Raw genomic sequence first — 14,866 nt, forward strand, 5'->3', positions numbered from 1 at the left:
ATGAGGAACTTCATCTTTGTCCTCACACTGGGCATTTTCTCATGTTCGGGTAAGTCGCTCACAGTGGAGCTGTGGCCTCTTTCTTACAGTGGTTTAGGAAGGCCTCAATGAACCTCTAATGGAACTGTGCCTCCATCTCAGGCTTTCCAGTGTACGACTATGATCTCCCTGTCACAGAAGAGGCTCTCAATGCTTCCCTTGCAAGGATCAACTCTCAGTCACGGGGGACAAACCTATATGGTGTTGTCAGGAGCTACGTCACAAGAGTAAGTGCACAGAGAACCAGCATTCCTTTACCTGAAACATGCTTTGCTCTGATGGAAAACTCTTTTTCATCCAACCCTGAACCTCCAAATTTAGTTGGAGTTTTCTGATGCTGCTTGGAAGAGGGTGGGTTTGGGGTATGATCTAGAATGATGGCTTTGGGAAGTGAAGTGTTCTTTTCTTTCTCTAGTCTTTATTTATGTCATCTGTCTCCATGCACCAATGCTGGTTTAAATCTGTTACTGTCTAAATACAGGCAGGGAACTCTTTATCTGCTGTAATTTGCATTGCTAAGAATGATGTTGGATACCCAGAGCTAAGGAGTAACATGCTGTAACTGTTCTGTTTCTATAGAAGGCATGTATTAAGTCCTCTGCAAGAATGAATGACAAGATGACTTTGGGATTGATCTAGTTTGGAAAAGTACTTGAAAGCAGTGGGGATCTGTTGGTTGTTGGGGTTTGGGTTTTGGTTTCAGTGGGGAGTGGGGTGAGTCTCCCATCTTGAGCTAAAACACTACTTAGACTGCCCATGAGGCACCTGAGCAGACAATGCAAGACTGTATTAACTGCATTAATTCATTTGCCTCCTGTGGTAGCATTTACTTTCCAAGCCTATTTACTTGCACAATAGGCTTCCCAGCAGTCTAGATATTCAAAGCAGAGCTGTTAGCACCCTGCTTCCCACAGAAGATGGGGTAGCACACAGGGTAATGGTATGCTTATCTACCTTTGAGAGCTCTACGTCCCCCCAGCTGACTCTGAGCAGTAGAAGGATCCTGCAGTGGCTGTGGGGGTTCAAGTGAGACCCCCATGGAAAGCTGTTCTGTGTTGTGGACTAAGAGAGAAATTCCTGAGCACAATAAAACAGACTTTCTCACACACAGTAATCGGCTCTAAACTGGGCACTGAGCCATAATGCCCTTATGTCGGCTTCTGCTTGACAAAGAAGTGAGGCTGCCACGTAGCAGGCATAGAGGAATGACAGGCACTAATTATGTATTGTCTTGACCTTCCTTTGACCAGGTTGATATGTGGAACAGTGATGCCTATAGACTGGAGCTGCAGTTCAGCATCCGTGAAACGGAGTGCACTAAAGCATCGGGGAGAGACCCATTCACATGTGACTTCAGAATTGGGCCTTTGGTGGTAAGTGCGTGTGGTGTGAATGTGAACCCCAAACTGATGTAGGATGAAGGACTTGGGGGCGTTGGGTGAAGAGAAGCTCCCAATGACCTGGCAGGACACAGGTGGTTTCTGGGCTGCACCCCCAGAGTATGAGCAGCAGCTCAGGGAGGGGATCCTGCCCCTCTGCTGTGCTCCAGGAAGACACCCCCCCCCACCGCCCCCCCCCCCCCCCCCCCCCCCCCCCCCCGCAGCCCTGATCCAGCTGTGGGGCAGCAGCACAAGAGGGACGTGGAGCTGTTGGAGTGAGTCCTGAGGAGGCCATGGAGATGTTGTGAGGGCCGGAGCAGCAGTGTTGGCTGCTGTGAAGTTATCACTGTATCCTGGACAGACAGCATCCCTCTGCTTTTCTTCTTGGGGAAATGCAGTATGGAAGGTAGTGTGAGGACCTCTTTTCCAAACTGGGGTGTAAGTTTTGATGGAGCTTCTTAAGGGTAGATGGCTTAAAGGTAGTTTAACTTGTAGAGCTGGAGCTGCCATCAGCATAGCCCTGGACAGCACTTCTGCTTGGGCTTGGTGATGCCAGAGCCATGAAAAGAAGTGGAAGAGATTTTCTTCCACCTTGAGCAGGCTGAAGGCTTCATACAGCTAACATGTCATTGTGGAGCAATGACTTTGGTGTAGTCATGTGCTGCCAGAGTATTTTTACCTGGGCAGAGTGTGCTCCGATAATGCAAGAGGTGTACAATCTTCCTCTTGGAATTTAATCCCTGTGCAAGTTCCCATCCCCAGTGGAGGCCCCATGAGAGGGTTTGTCCTGTGGCTTTGCTCTATGAGGTTTGCTCTGGTTTGATCTGTTACAGCCAACCACTTTCTGTAGAAGTGTTGTGCAAGTCTCCGGTGAGCTCATCTCCAACATTGTTGTGCAGTGCCATCAAGGTGCATCCAGCTCCGAATCACTGAGCAGCGAGGAGGTAAGGGAGGGGAAAGCTCAGTTTTACTGCTTGGGGAGTAAAAATTCAGCTCGTTCTCTTTAAAGGAGGTCAGGTGCAGCTGAGGTTTTGATCACAAGACTCAATGTGGTTTGAAAGCCAGCTGTCTCCTGTAACGCTTCACTTGCCATCAGCTGAGAGGTTTGACCTTGCCTGATGGATGCCTGGGGAGAGTGTGAATCTCTGCAGCAGTCTGGCACATCCACCAGCTCCAGCACTCCTTCACTGACACAATGCCTGGAGGAAAGTGATTGACACTTCTTAGGCAGAAACAAATACCCTTGACTCTGGCTCTGTTACCAAAGCCAGCTCCCAGCTGAGCATGCAATCACAGTACAGCTGAAGAACATTTGCTCTACTGAGATCTGTGTGCCCTTTTTGAGCTCTTCTTTGGGTTTAAGGTGTGATTAAATACCAACCCAACCTGTGAATTCCTTCAGCTCTTCACATCATGCTCATGTCCACTTTTTCCATGAACTGACACATGAACCTAGGTGCTTGCACTTAAGTGGAGCTCTGCAGAGGGTGTTGTCCTTGAGGATTGCATACAGGGAACCAGGATAGCTCCATAAGCAAGGTGCCAGAGGATATGGACAGCCTTTATTTTGGGGAAGTGCAAGTGGCTGAATAACTTGCAGCAAATGGGATTCTGCGTCAGTTTTCCTTGCTTTGGATTGCCAAAGTGGCTTCCCATTTAGTTTTATTTTTATATCTTTGTTGTTCAGGCTCTATTCACAACCAGGGAGTGAATGCACCACAGGAAGCCTTGCTTTGCAGAGCAGAAAGGCTGCATGTGAAGTACTGAAATATGTAACATAGTCTGGGATGCTCAGTCTGTCCTCTGTGGGTTAAGCATAACTCTTGTTTAATAGGGCACTCAGTATAAACACTTGCTTTTACAAGCAGGCATCTTCCTGCAAGTCTTCTTCAACTATCACTTAAAATTCAGTCCTGCTGCCAATATTCCTGCTGGGGAATATATTTCCTGCAGTGTTAATAAGGAATAAATGCCAAAGGGAATTATTGCACATGAAAAGGAAAGTATTTCTTTCTGCAAAGACCTGCAGCAAGTGCACTGTAGTTCTTGCTCTAGAGTTGTAACTCAACCTGGCTGAGATGATGTGGTGTAACTCCTGTAGGCTGGTGGCATTTGAATAGGAGAAGGAATTGTGACTGGCTGAGGCTGGGCTCATTTTACTTGGATAGAGACCAACAAAAGAAGAGTACAGAGAGCTTTTAAAAGAGTAATATGGGCTAAATGAGTCACAGAGGTGCCCTGTGTGACTTCAGCAGACTAACTCTGCTCTGCAGGCTCTGCTGGCCTGGCTGGAGAAGGTCAGGTAAGGTATGAAGGACAAAAGGTTTGGACTGGAGAGCCTGCAGACTTCCTTAGCAACATCAGCAGTGATCGTGTTTTCAGAGGAGTGAATAATGTCATTTGGGATCACTTCAGTGATCACACAGTACATGGGGAAGTGGAGGAGTGGGAGACCTCTGATAAGAAACATCTTTCCTTTACAGTTTATGCACATGCCCATAATGAACCCCAACAGGCGAGGCAGCAGCCACAGAGAAGGTAAGCCATTCCTGCCATGCTGGACTAGCATGTGTTTGCCTTTTGGATCATCTGCTTGGGCCACCTGAAAGTCATCTCTCTGAGGGACAAGGAAAGCACTTTGCTCAAGTCATAGCCAGCTACTTTTTCCATTGCAGAGGGGTGCCTCATTGAGGGAAGTGGTGGGGGCATTAGGTGTGAAGCAGGGCAATGCTGAGGCTTGGGTGGTCTGTGTATGTGTTTTCTGGATTGGTAGATTTGTGCTCTTGTAACTGTGCTGCATCAGTGTGAGCAGCAGGTCAGAGAAGGTGAGCCTGCCCCCTGCTCTGCTCTCATGAGAACCCCCTTTCAGCACTGTGTGCAGTTCTGGTGTCCTCAGCATGAGAATGATGGGGAGCTGTTGGAGCAAGTCCAGAGGAGGCCATGAGGATGAGCAGGGGCTGGAGCACCTCCTGTATGGAGCCAGGCTGAGAACATTGGGGCTGTTCAGCCTGGAGAAGCTGCATGGAGACCTCATAGCAGCTTCCAGTATCTGAAGGGGGCTACAAGGATGCAGAGAGGGGCTCTTCATCAGGGACTGCAGTGATAGGACAAGGAGTGATGGGTTCAGACTGAAACAGGGGAAGTTCAGGTTGGAGATAAGGCAGAAGCTGTTCCCTGTGAGGGTGCTGAGGCGCTGGCACAGGGTGCCCAGAGAAGCTGTGGCTGCCCCATCCCTGGCAGTGCTCAAGGCCAGATTGGACACAGGAGCTTGGAGCAAGCTGCTCTAGTGGAAGGTGTCCCTGCCCATGGCAGGGGTTGGAACTGGATGAGCTTTAAGGTCCCTTCCAACCCAGACCATTCTATGATTCTATAATGAGTACTTCTATGCATCCTTGAGGTTGTTTTGACGTTATGGGAAGTGCTGAATAAATGCATGTCTGAAAGTATGTACTGCTCATGTATGTCTCCATGTTCTTCTTTTCAAAGACATATTTGCTCCTGAAGCTTATCCTTCAAGGGGAAGGGGCAGCAGCCGTGGAGACTGGCATAAACCCAGCTACTTAAGCTCTGACAAGATGGAATAATACCCTTTGGGTGAGTAAACTTCAAAGGGAAGCTTTTATGCAGTTTTGCAGCAGGGTGGGCAAGTGACTCAGGATAAAGGACCTCTTTGAGAATGTGCTTATGGGGAAACTCAGGGACACAAACAGCACTACAAGCACCATGGATGGGGTGCAAGCTCCGGTGCCAGTGCACTGCCCTGGCTGTGTATTGGCAAAGAGTTGTTAGGTAGCCCAGTACTGCAGCAAGTCACCCACCACTTTTGTGCTGGTGCTCTGGCTTGTTGTACCTCTTTATTCTGCAAACTGGTTTGCAGGCCATGTCTTTGTGCTGAATCTAATGCAACAGGGCACCGAGGCCACACAGGTCGGCAGGCAAAGAGCAAATGTGTAATGTGGTATCTGGGAGAACCAAGATGAGGCTTACTCAGGGCATGTGTTTGTTGCAGAGAAGCTGTGGAGGAGATGTTTGAGTTAATGGGAATGATAATAAGTGGTGTTAATGCTTCATTGGAGCTGGCAAGGTCTATCCTACACAAACCACCTTTGCTGATCTACTTCTAAGGCTTTATGTGGGAGCAGCTGTAATTGCTGCTGATATTTCACCTGCTGTCTGATGGAGTTAATCTAAAGGGAAGAAAGAGCTTTAGGAACACAGAATGGAGAATGTTCTTTGGCATGCTAACCAGTTCTAAAGTAGCTGGGAAAGGAAGACGAAATCACTTAGCACTATGTCTTTGTGATTAAAAGGCTTGCACACACGCTTGGGTACATCTCATTAGCAGGTCCATGTCCCCGCAGAGAGTGCCAGAACTTAATGCTCCATGTGCGTGGAGCTCAGTTCAGGCCTGCTGCATTGGCAACAAGACAGCCTTAGATGACTCATGAAAAACTAACACATGTTGCTCATAAGCACATCCGTGATAAATCTGTATGTGCTGAAGGAGATGTAACCCCTACTCTCCTCAAATTTAGATCTGAAAGGAAAACCCAGTCATTCTGCTAAGGCAGGTCTTTATTTGTGAAAAGGATTTCATTAATCCATATGCTATTTTAATTTATCTATGAGCCAGTAAAGGTGATAGGCTGTTATAATCATTGCCTTTCCTCTCATAAGAACCTTTACCTTCCCTAAGTGTATTTGAACTTCCTTGAGCATACTGCAGTGCCATTCTGGTGTGCACTCTGTGTCTTTCTGGGCACCTTTCAGCCAAGGAGATGGTGTGGGAAGACTGAGGCTTACTGAAGAGTGACATCTCTCAGTCTGGCTCAGTGAATTTGGGTTTTCTTCAACCTGTCTTACAGAAGAGTTGTGTGCAAGGGCATCCATGTGCTCTGAATGGGGAGACATCCTCGCCTTGGCATCTGGAAGGTGCCAGGTATCTTAGAATCATAGAATCATAGAATAGTTAGGGTTGGAAAGGACCTTAAGATCATCCAGTTCCAACCCCCCTGCCATGGGCAGGGACACCTCACGCTAAACCATATCACCCAAGGCTTCATCCAACCTGGCCTTGAATTCTGTGGCTCTCAAGGGGAGCTGACCCTTTGAAGCAGTAATCACAAATGTTTTGTGTTCCTGTATCTAATGTCTAACAGATTTCTACATGAGAAGCAAGCCATCAAATCTTCTGGAAGGAGAATGTGAAGCAAATGGGGAGGGATTTATGGTTCTTGAAATCCTGTGCAGGAGTTGGACTTGATGATCCTTATGGCTCCCTTCCAACTCAAGATTTTCTGTGATTTTAATACTTTCTGCTTGCTCTTGAAAGCAGGTTGTAAGTGTCATTTATGGAGCCGTGTTTCACATCAGCGTCCTAGGTTTTGGCCATCTCAGAGGCAGATACATCAGGAGATTAAGGGAGAGTTTCAAACCCCCCTCAAAACTCCCTTTTCCTCTTGTTTTTTATCCATTTGACTTATTAGGTATAAACTCTGGAGAGAAGTCTTATTTCTCAGTTTCACTTGTATTCAGAATTAGGGAGTTTCATCTACAGCTTTAATTTGGAGCCGCACATATCCAGATGAGTTCATGTTATTCCTGGCTTTCTCCCCTCTGATTGGCACCTGTGGGATCACGGCTGGCATCATTACAAGCCGTGCTGTGATGGCTGTGTTTGGTGGGTAATGGGAAATACGTGCTGTGTGTTGAGACAGCAGGAGCTCAGCTTATCTGTGAGTATTTTGGCAGAGGCTGAGGAAGCAGCAGTTTAATAATAGGAGACTTTCAGCTGTTATTCAAAGAACCTGTTGTTGAGAGGCAAAGCAAGACAAGTCCTAGTAAGTAAGGAAATGTGAGTATCCTGTGCCTGAGTCTGTGCAAAAAGAAGCGAGGCTAAAGTAGCTCACCAGTGCTTTGTGGCTCTTTATTTATTAGAATATTAATATTCAAGAGGAAAAAAAGATTAGTGCAATGGTTATATAAAGAACTTTTCCAAGTCTGGAGCCTTCAGACCCTGCTGGTGCCTGTAGGAGTTAGCAAACTGCATAGGAAGGAACCACATCAGTGATTAATGAGCTTACTTCAGTGACAAATCCTAATCAGATTTGCTGGATTTACTTCCTAGTGCATCTCTGGAACTGTAAAATTCACATGTTGTGCTGTGGGCCAGCAAGGAGCTCAGGCACGTCAATGAGAGATAGCAGGAGAGCCAGCTGCTGCACAACATCTGGTCACCCTAACAGCCTTAGCCTTCAACAGGCATTAAGGTTATCAGTTAGCTTGGCCTGCCAGGTATGTGTAGAGTTAGTTGGAGCTGTATCAGTTACCACAGTGTCAGCAAATGGTGGGTTCCATTGGGTTGGAACCTGCTTGATGGTGTTTGTGGCTCAGAATTGTTGTAAAAGTGGCTCAAGCTCACTAATACCTTGAACCCCAGAAAGCAAAGGAAAAGGGCCTCAACACTGCTCTTCCAAAATCAACTGCCTAAGGCAGGTTGTGTTCCTCAGGGTGGAGCCTGACCTATGACTGCTGCAGGGAGTCTCGCCAGCAGTGCTTCGTTTCCTTGAACAGGAAAACTGAGAAGAAAGCTCCTGCCTTTGCTTGTAATGTACATGGAGATGGTGAATGTTGATTCTCTCTTACTGTTGTTAATCACACAAGGAAAGTGTAGTTAATGCCAAATTCTGTCTGCATCAAGCCAAGGGGCTGTGACAATGGCTTTTTGGCTGAGTTCTCACCAGGCAGAGCCCACAGCTGATGGGAATGTGGCAAGGGCAGTTGTTAGAAGCTGATTTAGCAGCCTTGCAGAAGCAGAAGTGAATAGGGTGGCATCGTTGAATAATAGTGGTTTGTTTTCAGTGGGAGAATAACATCAGGCCTCTTGTCAAACCCAGGAAATCCAGGATCCAACCTTCAGAGTGAAGTAGATGCTTGCTGGGGGGTGGAAAGCAGAGCTTTTATCCCCTGTGTCCTCATTGAGAAGCTGCTTGATTTTAGTTCCAGTTTTGTATTCTTATGGCTTCATATGTTATGTCTTTGTCTTTTCCTCTCCGCTCACCCACTCCACTTTCTGCAGCTCTCAGAAAGAATCTTATTGCTTTCTGGGGGAAAGAAGTGAAGCATCAGAGGGAAGGAAAATCCCTGCAGAATGGGATCTGTTGCACAGTGCCTGAGCTCCATATCCAATCGGCTTTGCGAGTGAAAGCTGGAGCAATTTATCACTTAGGCAACGTGGAGGAAATGACAAGCTGCCTTGAAGCCTGTCTGTATTAGCTAAGTCCTTGTTGTCATCTGGCTTCTGTAGCAGAGAAGATAGCCTTCTTTCATCTGCTCAGAGGTGAAGGTCTGAAGTTGAAACAGACCCAGGCAGGACCTTTGCTGATGCTCAGGTCAGATCATGGTGCAGGGTTGAAGCAGAGATGTTACAGCAGAGAGGAGAGCTGCTGTGATAATCTCTTATCACTATTATGAATGGCAGTGATTTTTGCTTTGCTCTTTGTCCACCTCTTCTGGATCTGTTTTGAAGGATTAGACCAACTGAGGACTGTCTTCCAGCTTACTGCTTAATGTTGGATTTTGCAAGCAATAAAAATGAGCTTGTCAAAATATCACAAAGATTGGGAAGGACCTCTGGAAGCCCAGCACTGATTCAAACAGGGCAAGGCTCATGAGGTTTGAATATCCCAAACTGGTTTGGGTTTGAAGGGACCTTAAAGCTCATCCAGTTCCAACCCCTGCCACAGGCAGGGAGCAGGGTGCTCCAAGCCCCTGTGTCCAGCCTGGCCTTGAACACTGCCAGGGATGGGGCAGCCACAGCTTCTCTGGGCACCCTGTGCCAGCGCCTCAGCACCCTCACAGGGAACAGCTTCTGCCTAAGAGCTCATCTCAGTCTCCCCTGTTCTGGCAGGTTCAAGCCATTCCCTTGTCCTGTCCCTACAGGCCCTTGTCCCAAGCCCCCTTTAGGTTTCCTGCAGTCCCTTTAGGCACTGGAGCTGCTCTAAGGTCTCCCCTTCAGGAGCCTTCTCTTGTCCAGGCTGCCTCAGCCCAGCTCTCCCAGCAAAAGATTTTTTCTTAAACTAAGCTGGAATTTCCCATATTCCCACTTGTTCCTGTTTTTTTCTCATCTCTTTGTTCCCAGTGCTGAGTGTCACAGCTGGTCCTGGTTCTTTGGCCTGCATCCCCCATTTGCAGGGCTGGGCACTACCCAGATGCTCCTGAGCAAGCTCCTCTCAGAGGGATGATGTATTTATCGTGTGTGGATGCTCCTTTCTGGCACAAATCTATCCCTAAAATGTTACTAACTAATGTGTCTTGCAGAAGAATGTCAGGTTGCCATGGTGACAAAGTTGCTGAAGATACAGTGCAGGCTACAGACTGCTGTGGAAGCAGTCACAAGCTCCCTTGGAAAAACACATCCCAGATTTCTTCCCCATATTGTAGCTCTTAATTCAGATGAGTATCTCAGAAGACCATACATCAGCTTCTAGCCTCAGCCAGCTCTGCTTTGAGACTTTGCTGTATGTATTAGTCTGTGTCCTGTTGTTATCTTTTCTATCAGTCTGGTCCTGTTTTGCCTTTACACCAATGAACAGCTGACATTTCATCTGTGCACGTGTGGAGTGGTTTGTGGATGCACGATGGCAGATTCCTCCTGGTGTGATTCTGATGCTAAACCAATCAATAAGCAGCTCAGTGAAGCTGGATGCACTTTTTTATCTGGGGCCATGGATGTTTGGTTATTTCTGTCAAGTACAAGACAAATGCTGAGCTATGCCATTTCTCCCCCTCCCTTGTCTTAAAGTAGGTTGGAGAATGAGAAGAATCAAGATTCAAAGATCAAGCATGGGAAGAAAGAAGCTGGTGCCATTTCCTTTCCTTTTCCATGACAGAACCATTCCATAATGAAATGGAAGTCCTTCCCTAAGCTCACTTTCTGCTGTGATGTCAAATGGCCAGTGGACAAGCTTGTGAGACGCTAAGTGCCCACACTTGTGAGTTGATAGCTGCCTTCTGATGCATTAGATCTCAGTGGGAGGACTCCCTCAGACACCTAGACACAGTTACATGTCCAGTATGTGATGCACCATCCTCTAATGATGCTATTAAAGGATCATTATTCCATCTGTTTGTTCTCTCTGGTTGCTTGTAATCTTTAGTCAAACTAATAAACACTCCATTCCTTTTCCTCTGGGGTGCAGCAGCTGTGGACAGGGTGTCTTGCTACAAATCCAAGTTTTAGCCCACAAGTAATCAAGCTTTAATGGATACTTGACTCATGTGGAGAGCTGAGGGAATCTATAGTGGCGATTGTACTAATTGTCATGACAAGAGTGGTTAGAAGTGCTCAAAGAATCAGTGTTGAAGATACCAGCAAAAGTGATGTTAGAGATTTATTGATTCAACAGAATTCGATGGCAAGGTTCACTCTACAACATGCAAAAGGAAGTTGTATCAAAATTGGTGATGATTTATATAGAATTGGACTAACGTGATGTGTACAGAAACTGAGGATATAAAGGGATAAGAGAGATCCTCCTGTTGAGTCACAAGGTTCAATATGGACCCCATTGCTTTCTGAACTTGTGACTGGATCCAGTCTTAGTCTCAGACTTGGTCAACAGTTTATGCCTAGGGATAAAAGGTTATATGTGTGTCCAGCAGCAGTGTAGGTTTGAAGGTGAATCACAAGACTTCTAACTTGACTTAAAGCTAATACACACAGAGCTGCAATCAAATACCTAAATCAATATACACACACACAAAGATACATATGTGTACAAATGTATGCATGTAAAAATACATATAGAAAAAGAATTCTATTAAAAATTTCCCTTGGGTGCAGTGAAAATACATCAGCTTTCTCAGTACTCCTCAATGGGCTCTTTGGTTATGGTGCAGGCTGGCATTAGGGCTCTGTATACTTAATTCACCTCGTGCAGATGTGACCCCAGTGGACACAAGTCATCTGTAAACAGGCAACAGAAGCTGTTCCTACAGAAGCTGTCATGTACATAGTGAGGTACTGAAGAGGTGTTTTATATGTAGCTGGGACAGCAGCAAAGGTTCACCTTTATGCTGGGTTGGTTGTTCAGGCACCTGTACCAGCAGGATTATAAGGCTTGAGCAGTCCTGTGGTGGAAGGGACCTTCTCCTGACTGAGCTGCAGGCCCTGCTTCGAGCTGCACACAGGAAGCTCTTGCTGCAGGCAGCAGTTTGATTCCCTGCGTGTTACTTGACACTGAGATTGCAATGAAATATCTTTCCTCTTACCAAGCAGCTTGTGAAGAATGGCCTTCCACTGCTCCTGGATGCAATGGAAAGAAAGCAGGTGAGGAGCTTGCAGTTCTGGGACCGAGTATGTTTTTCTTCCTGTCTTTCTCTGTGTCTTTGCTTTCCTGTTTCCAGCTCTGTTTCTTTGCTACTGAGTGGAAGAGGCCATGGGGAGAGATGCCCTTTGCCTGAGTGCTGGATATCCAGCTAGGTGTTTTCTCTCATGCTCATGGTGGCTTTGTGCCAAACTGGATCAAAATAAGAAGTGAATTTCCTAAGACAAATTAGTTGGATATCTGGTGGGAATACAACAGTGCCATTTAGTGCTGCAGGATATAATAAAGCTGAGTTTGAAGATCTGCTCCCTCCCACCACCCAGCACACTCTCTTGATTTGCAGTTTTGCTGCTGCACTTGCTAGTACCCAACTGTCTTGCTCAGTAAGTGGTGGTCATGGGAGCTGCAGAGTTGATCATCAGCTCTTTATCAGTTATGTAACTGTCCTTCCTTTCAAAACCAACTGGTGCTTCTCTCTAAAGCAGCTCTCCCATCTGGTTTGACTCTCAGTTCATTTTCCCTACTGACTGCTGCAAGGTAACCCAATTTCTATCTCAGAGGCATGAGAATGTGTAGTCAGAGCCCTCGATGATTAGCAGTAGGAAATAGAAGCAGGTGGAAGGCACTGGTAAGATGTAGAGTAGAGGTACAGCAGAGGAGGGGCTGTTTTCCTTTCTCATGGTGGTTTTGCTTTGCCTGTATCAACAGGAGTGGGAACATGACCCCTTCAAGCATTTTTTGCTGAGCATCTTCTTCCTTATAACAGTGACTTCACACCTCTGCACTGATTTTAGGTAGACCCATGACTCTTCATGTAAAAGCTGGTAGAAAGAACCAGCTTAGCTGCTTTCTGAACCTCCTGAGCTCAAGTGATCAGGCACCTCATATGCTCATGTAGATATGAGTATTTTCCTGTCCTAGGCAAAGTATGGGTGAGCAGAACTTTCTGGGCTGTTCCCCTAAGACTGGACTTTGTCTTCTGGATGGAATGGGGTGGATTGACATATGAGCCAGCTGCAGCTGTGCTTGTGCTCTTCCCTATTTCACTCTTGCTTTTCCCAGTTCCCAACAGGCAGCATAAAAGCAGTTGTGTTTTGCTGATGGAGGGTAGTGGCAGGCCTCTACAGCAGTGAAATAGGAGGGGAGCATTTTGTACGAAATCCTTATGTTGTGGCTGTGTACATCTGAGAAAAGAGGCAGAAGAGCTTACTGAGTTTGACAGCAGAGTAGAAAGCTTGTCTTTGAGCTGAGGGTGGGCTAGCTGACCCTGGAATGATGAATAGAGCTCTTTCAGGTGTTGTATCTTTGGGGAAATAACCATCTGTAAGCAAACAAGAGTGGAGCAACATTTTCCTTCAGGAAGCTACTTTCAGCATCACCAGTTTATCTTCTCTGCCCTCTGCAGACAGAAGTTTGGTGGCAGGGATCTGTCCCCACAGTGGTTTCTATCACTCACGGGGTACACTGCCAGTGCCTTGTCACTGGCAATGTGTGGACATTTAGTTTATTCTACATTCACAGTTGTTTGAGCTAAAACATCTCACTACTGTTAAAGAATGAATGAAAACTGAGGTTGCATCTGGCCTCCAGACATGACCCTTGTATAGGAAAGGTCTGATCTCTTGCCATTGCTAAAACAAACTAAAACTTAAAAGGCAGGACTTTGCAGTCATGTCCATTGGGAAGAAGAGCAGGAGCTTTGTTTGCAAGCACTGTTGTAGCACATGCATTGGGTCTAACATCTCCTTTTGATAGACACAGGGAAAGCAATGAAAGGCCAGCTCTCTCCAGCATAGAGATATCTCTATGCTAATCATAGAATCACAGGATATAATCATATGTGAGCATCCAAAAAAAAGCAAAAAGCCCACTTTCCCCCCACCACCCCCAGCAAAAGGGATTACCAGTACTGTAAACTCCTTGCTGCCAGTAAACAAATACCTTCACACCTAGAAGCTGATGTAGCATCTGCTGTGCAGATGCTTATCTGGCGCTAGGGAGTACTATTTTCTTTGCCTGCATTACTCAAGTCTTTTGTGGTCTCAAGTCTCTGCTGACTCAAGCACTTGTTGCTCCAGCATAACAATGGGATGTTCCCTTCTGACTCCCATGTCTGAGAGGTTGGTCTGAAACACCATGGCATTGCCAGCAGCAGATCTATCTTCACTGTGACTGAAACCTGGAATCCTACCGCAGGCCTGGTTCTATTTGGATTCAGCCACATCCTCACAATTGAGACTCCCAGCCTCACATAGACTCCAAACCTGCCTCCCTCAGAGGGAGCAAACCTTATCATCGAGCTCTTACTGCACTCCTGCACCAAGAAATATGTTGACTTGTCCATTGGTATGCTGTGTTGTCCATGGCCACTCTCCCCAAGCTCTGGGTCCCCCAGGAAGCAGGGAGTTACACTGGAGTTCATCAAGTAACGTACCATCTTTCATTGTTGTACAAGGCACATCAGAATTCTCCATTTAACAGAGAAAGGAGAGATGCTGCTAAAAGCAAGATGCAGAGCAAAGTACCCCGAGGAGGAGGCAGGATCTGTGTAAGTGGAGCACTAGTTTTGCTGCTGGACTTTCCTTGGAGAGGGAAGATTTATGCAGCAACAGGAACAGAGCCTGCACCTCTTAGAGATACTGCTTGCAGTGGAAGGAATGTGCAGAGTAGAAATTCTCCCCTCATAGACTGAGGTTGTTCAGAAACTCTGAGACAGCAAAAAAGGGAGCTGTGTCTGAAGGGAGACAGCAGAACCAAAAGGTCTTAGACTGGGGCTTGCTGCATACAGGGGCTCTGTGGCAGATTGTTTGAGCTTTACCCCACCAGAAGATAGAGCTATAGTCACCTTTCAATGCAGAGCAGTTGCAGCATTAGGAAGGACATGAAGAAGCATTGATTTGGACTTGTTCAATAATGTAAGGAATTAGTAGGAGCAGCTGCAGCTGCTGCTGAGGCAGTGTCAGGGGACCTGTCCCTTCATAGTGTGCGTGTCCTATGCAGACCTCCAGTACCTCAGTTTGTCCCTGTGGAAGGTAGGAAACTGCTGACTCTTAACTCTCTTTTCAAAAGCAGTAAAACCTACACTCATGGCAGAATCGATCCTCTTCACATGTGTTTTCT

At 46.5% G+C, this 14,866-nt stretch overlaps 1 protein-coding gene across 1 annotated transcript; it reads left to right on the forward strand.

Moving 5' to 3' along the window:
- Positions 1-10,340, forward strand: SPP2 (secreted phosphoprotein 2). Its single transcript, XM_005152708.3, has 7 exons — positions 1-49; positions 142-266; positions 1,290-1,412; positions 2,252-2,362; positions 3,902-3,956; positions 4,905-5,012; positions 10,225-10,340. The coding sequence occupies exons 1-6, from the start codon at positions 1-3 to the stop codon at positions 5,000-5,002; spliced, it is 561 nt and encodes a 186-aa protein (XP_005152765.2). The 3' UTR covers positions 5,003-5,012; positions 10,225-10,340.
- Positions 10,341-14,866: the final 4,526 nt, after the last annotated feature.

This window comes from Melopsittacus undulatus, chromosome 8, assembly GCF_012275295.1.
Source record: "Melopsittacus undulatus isolate bMelUnd1 chromosome 8, bMelUnd1.mat.Z, whole genome shotgun sequence".
Classification (NCBI taxonomy): Eukaryota; Metazoa; Chordata; class Aves; order Psittaciformes; family Psittaculidae; genus Melopsittacus; species Melopsittacus undulatus.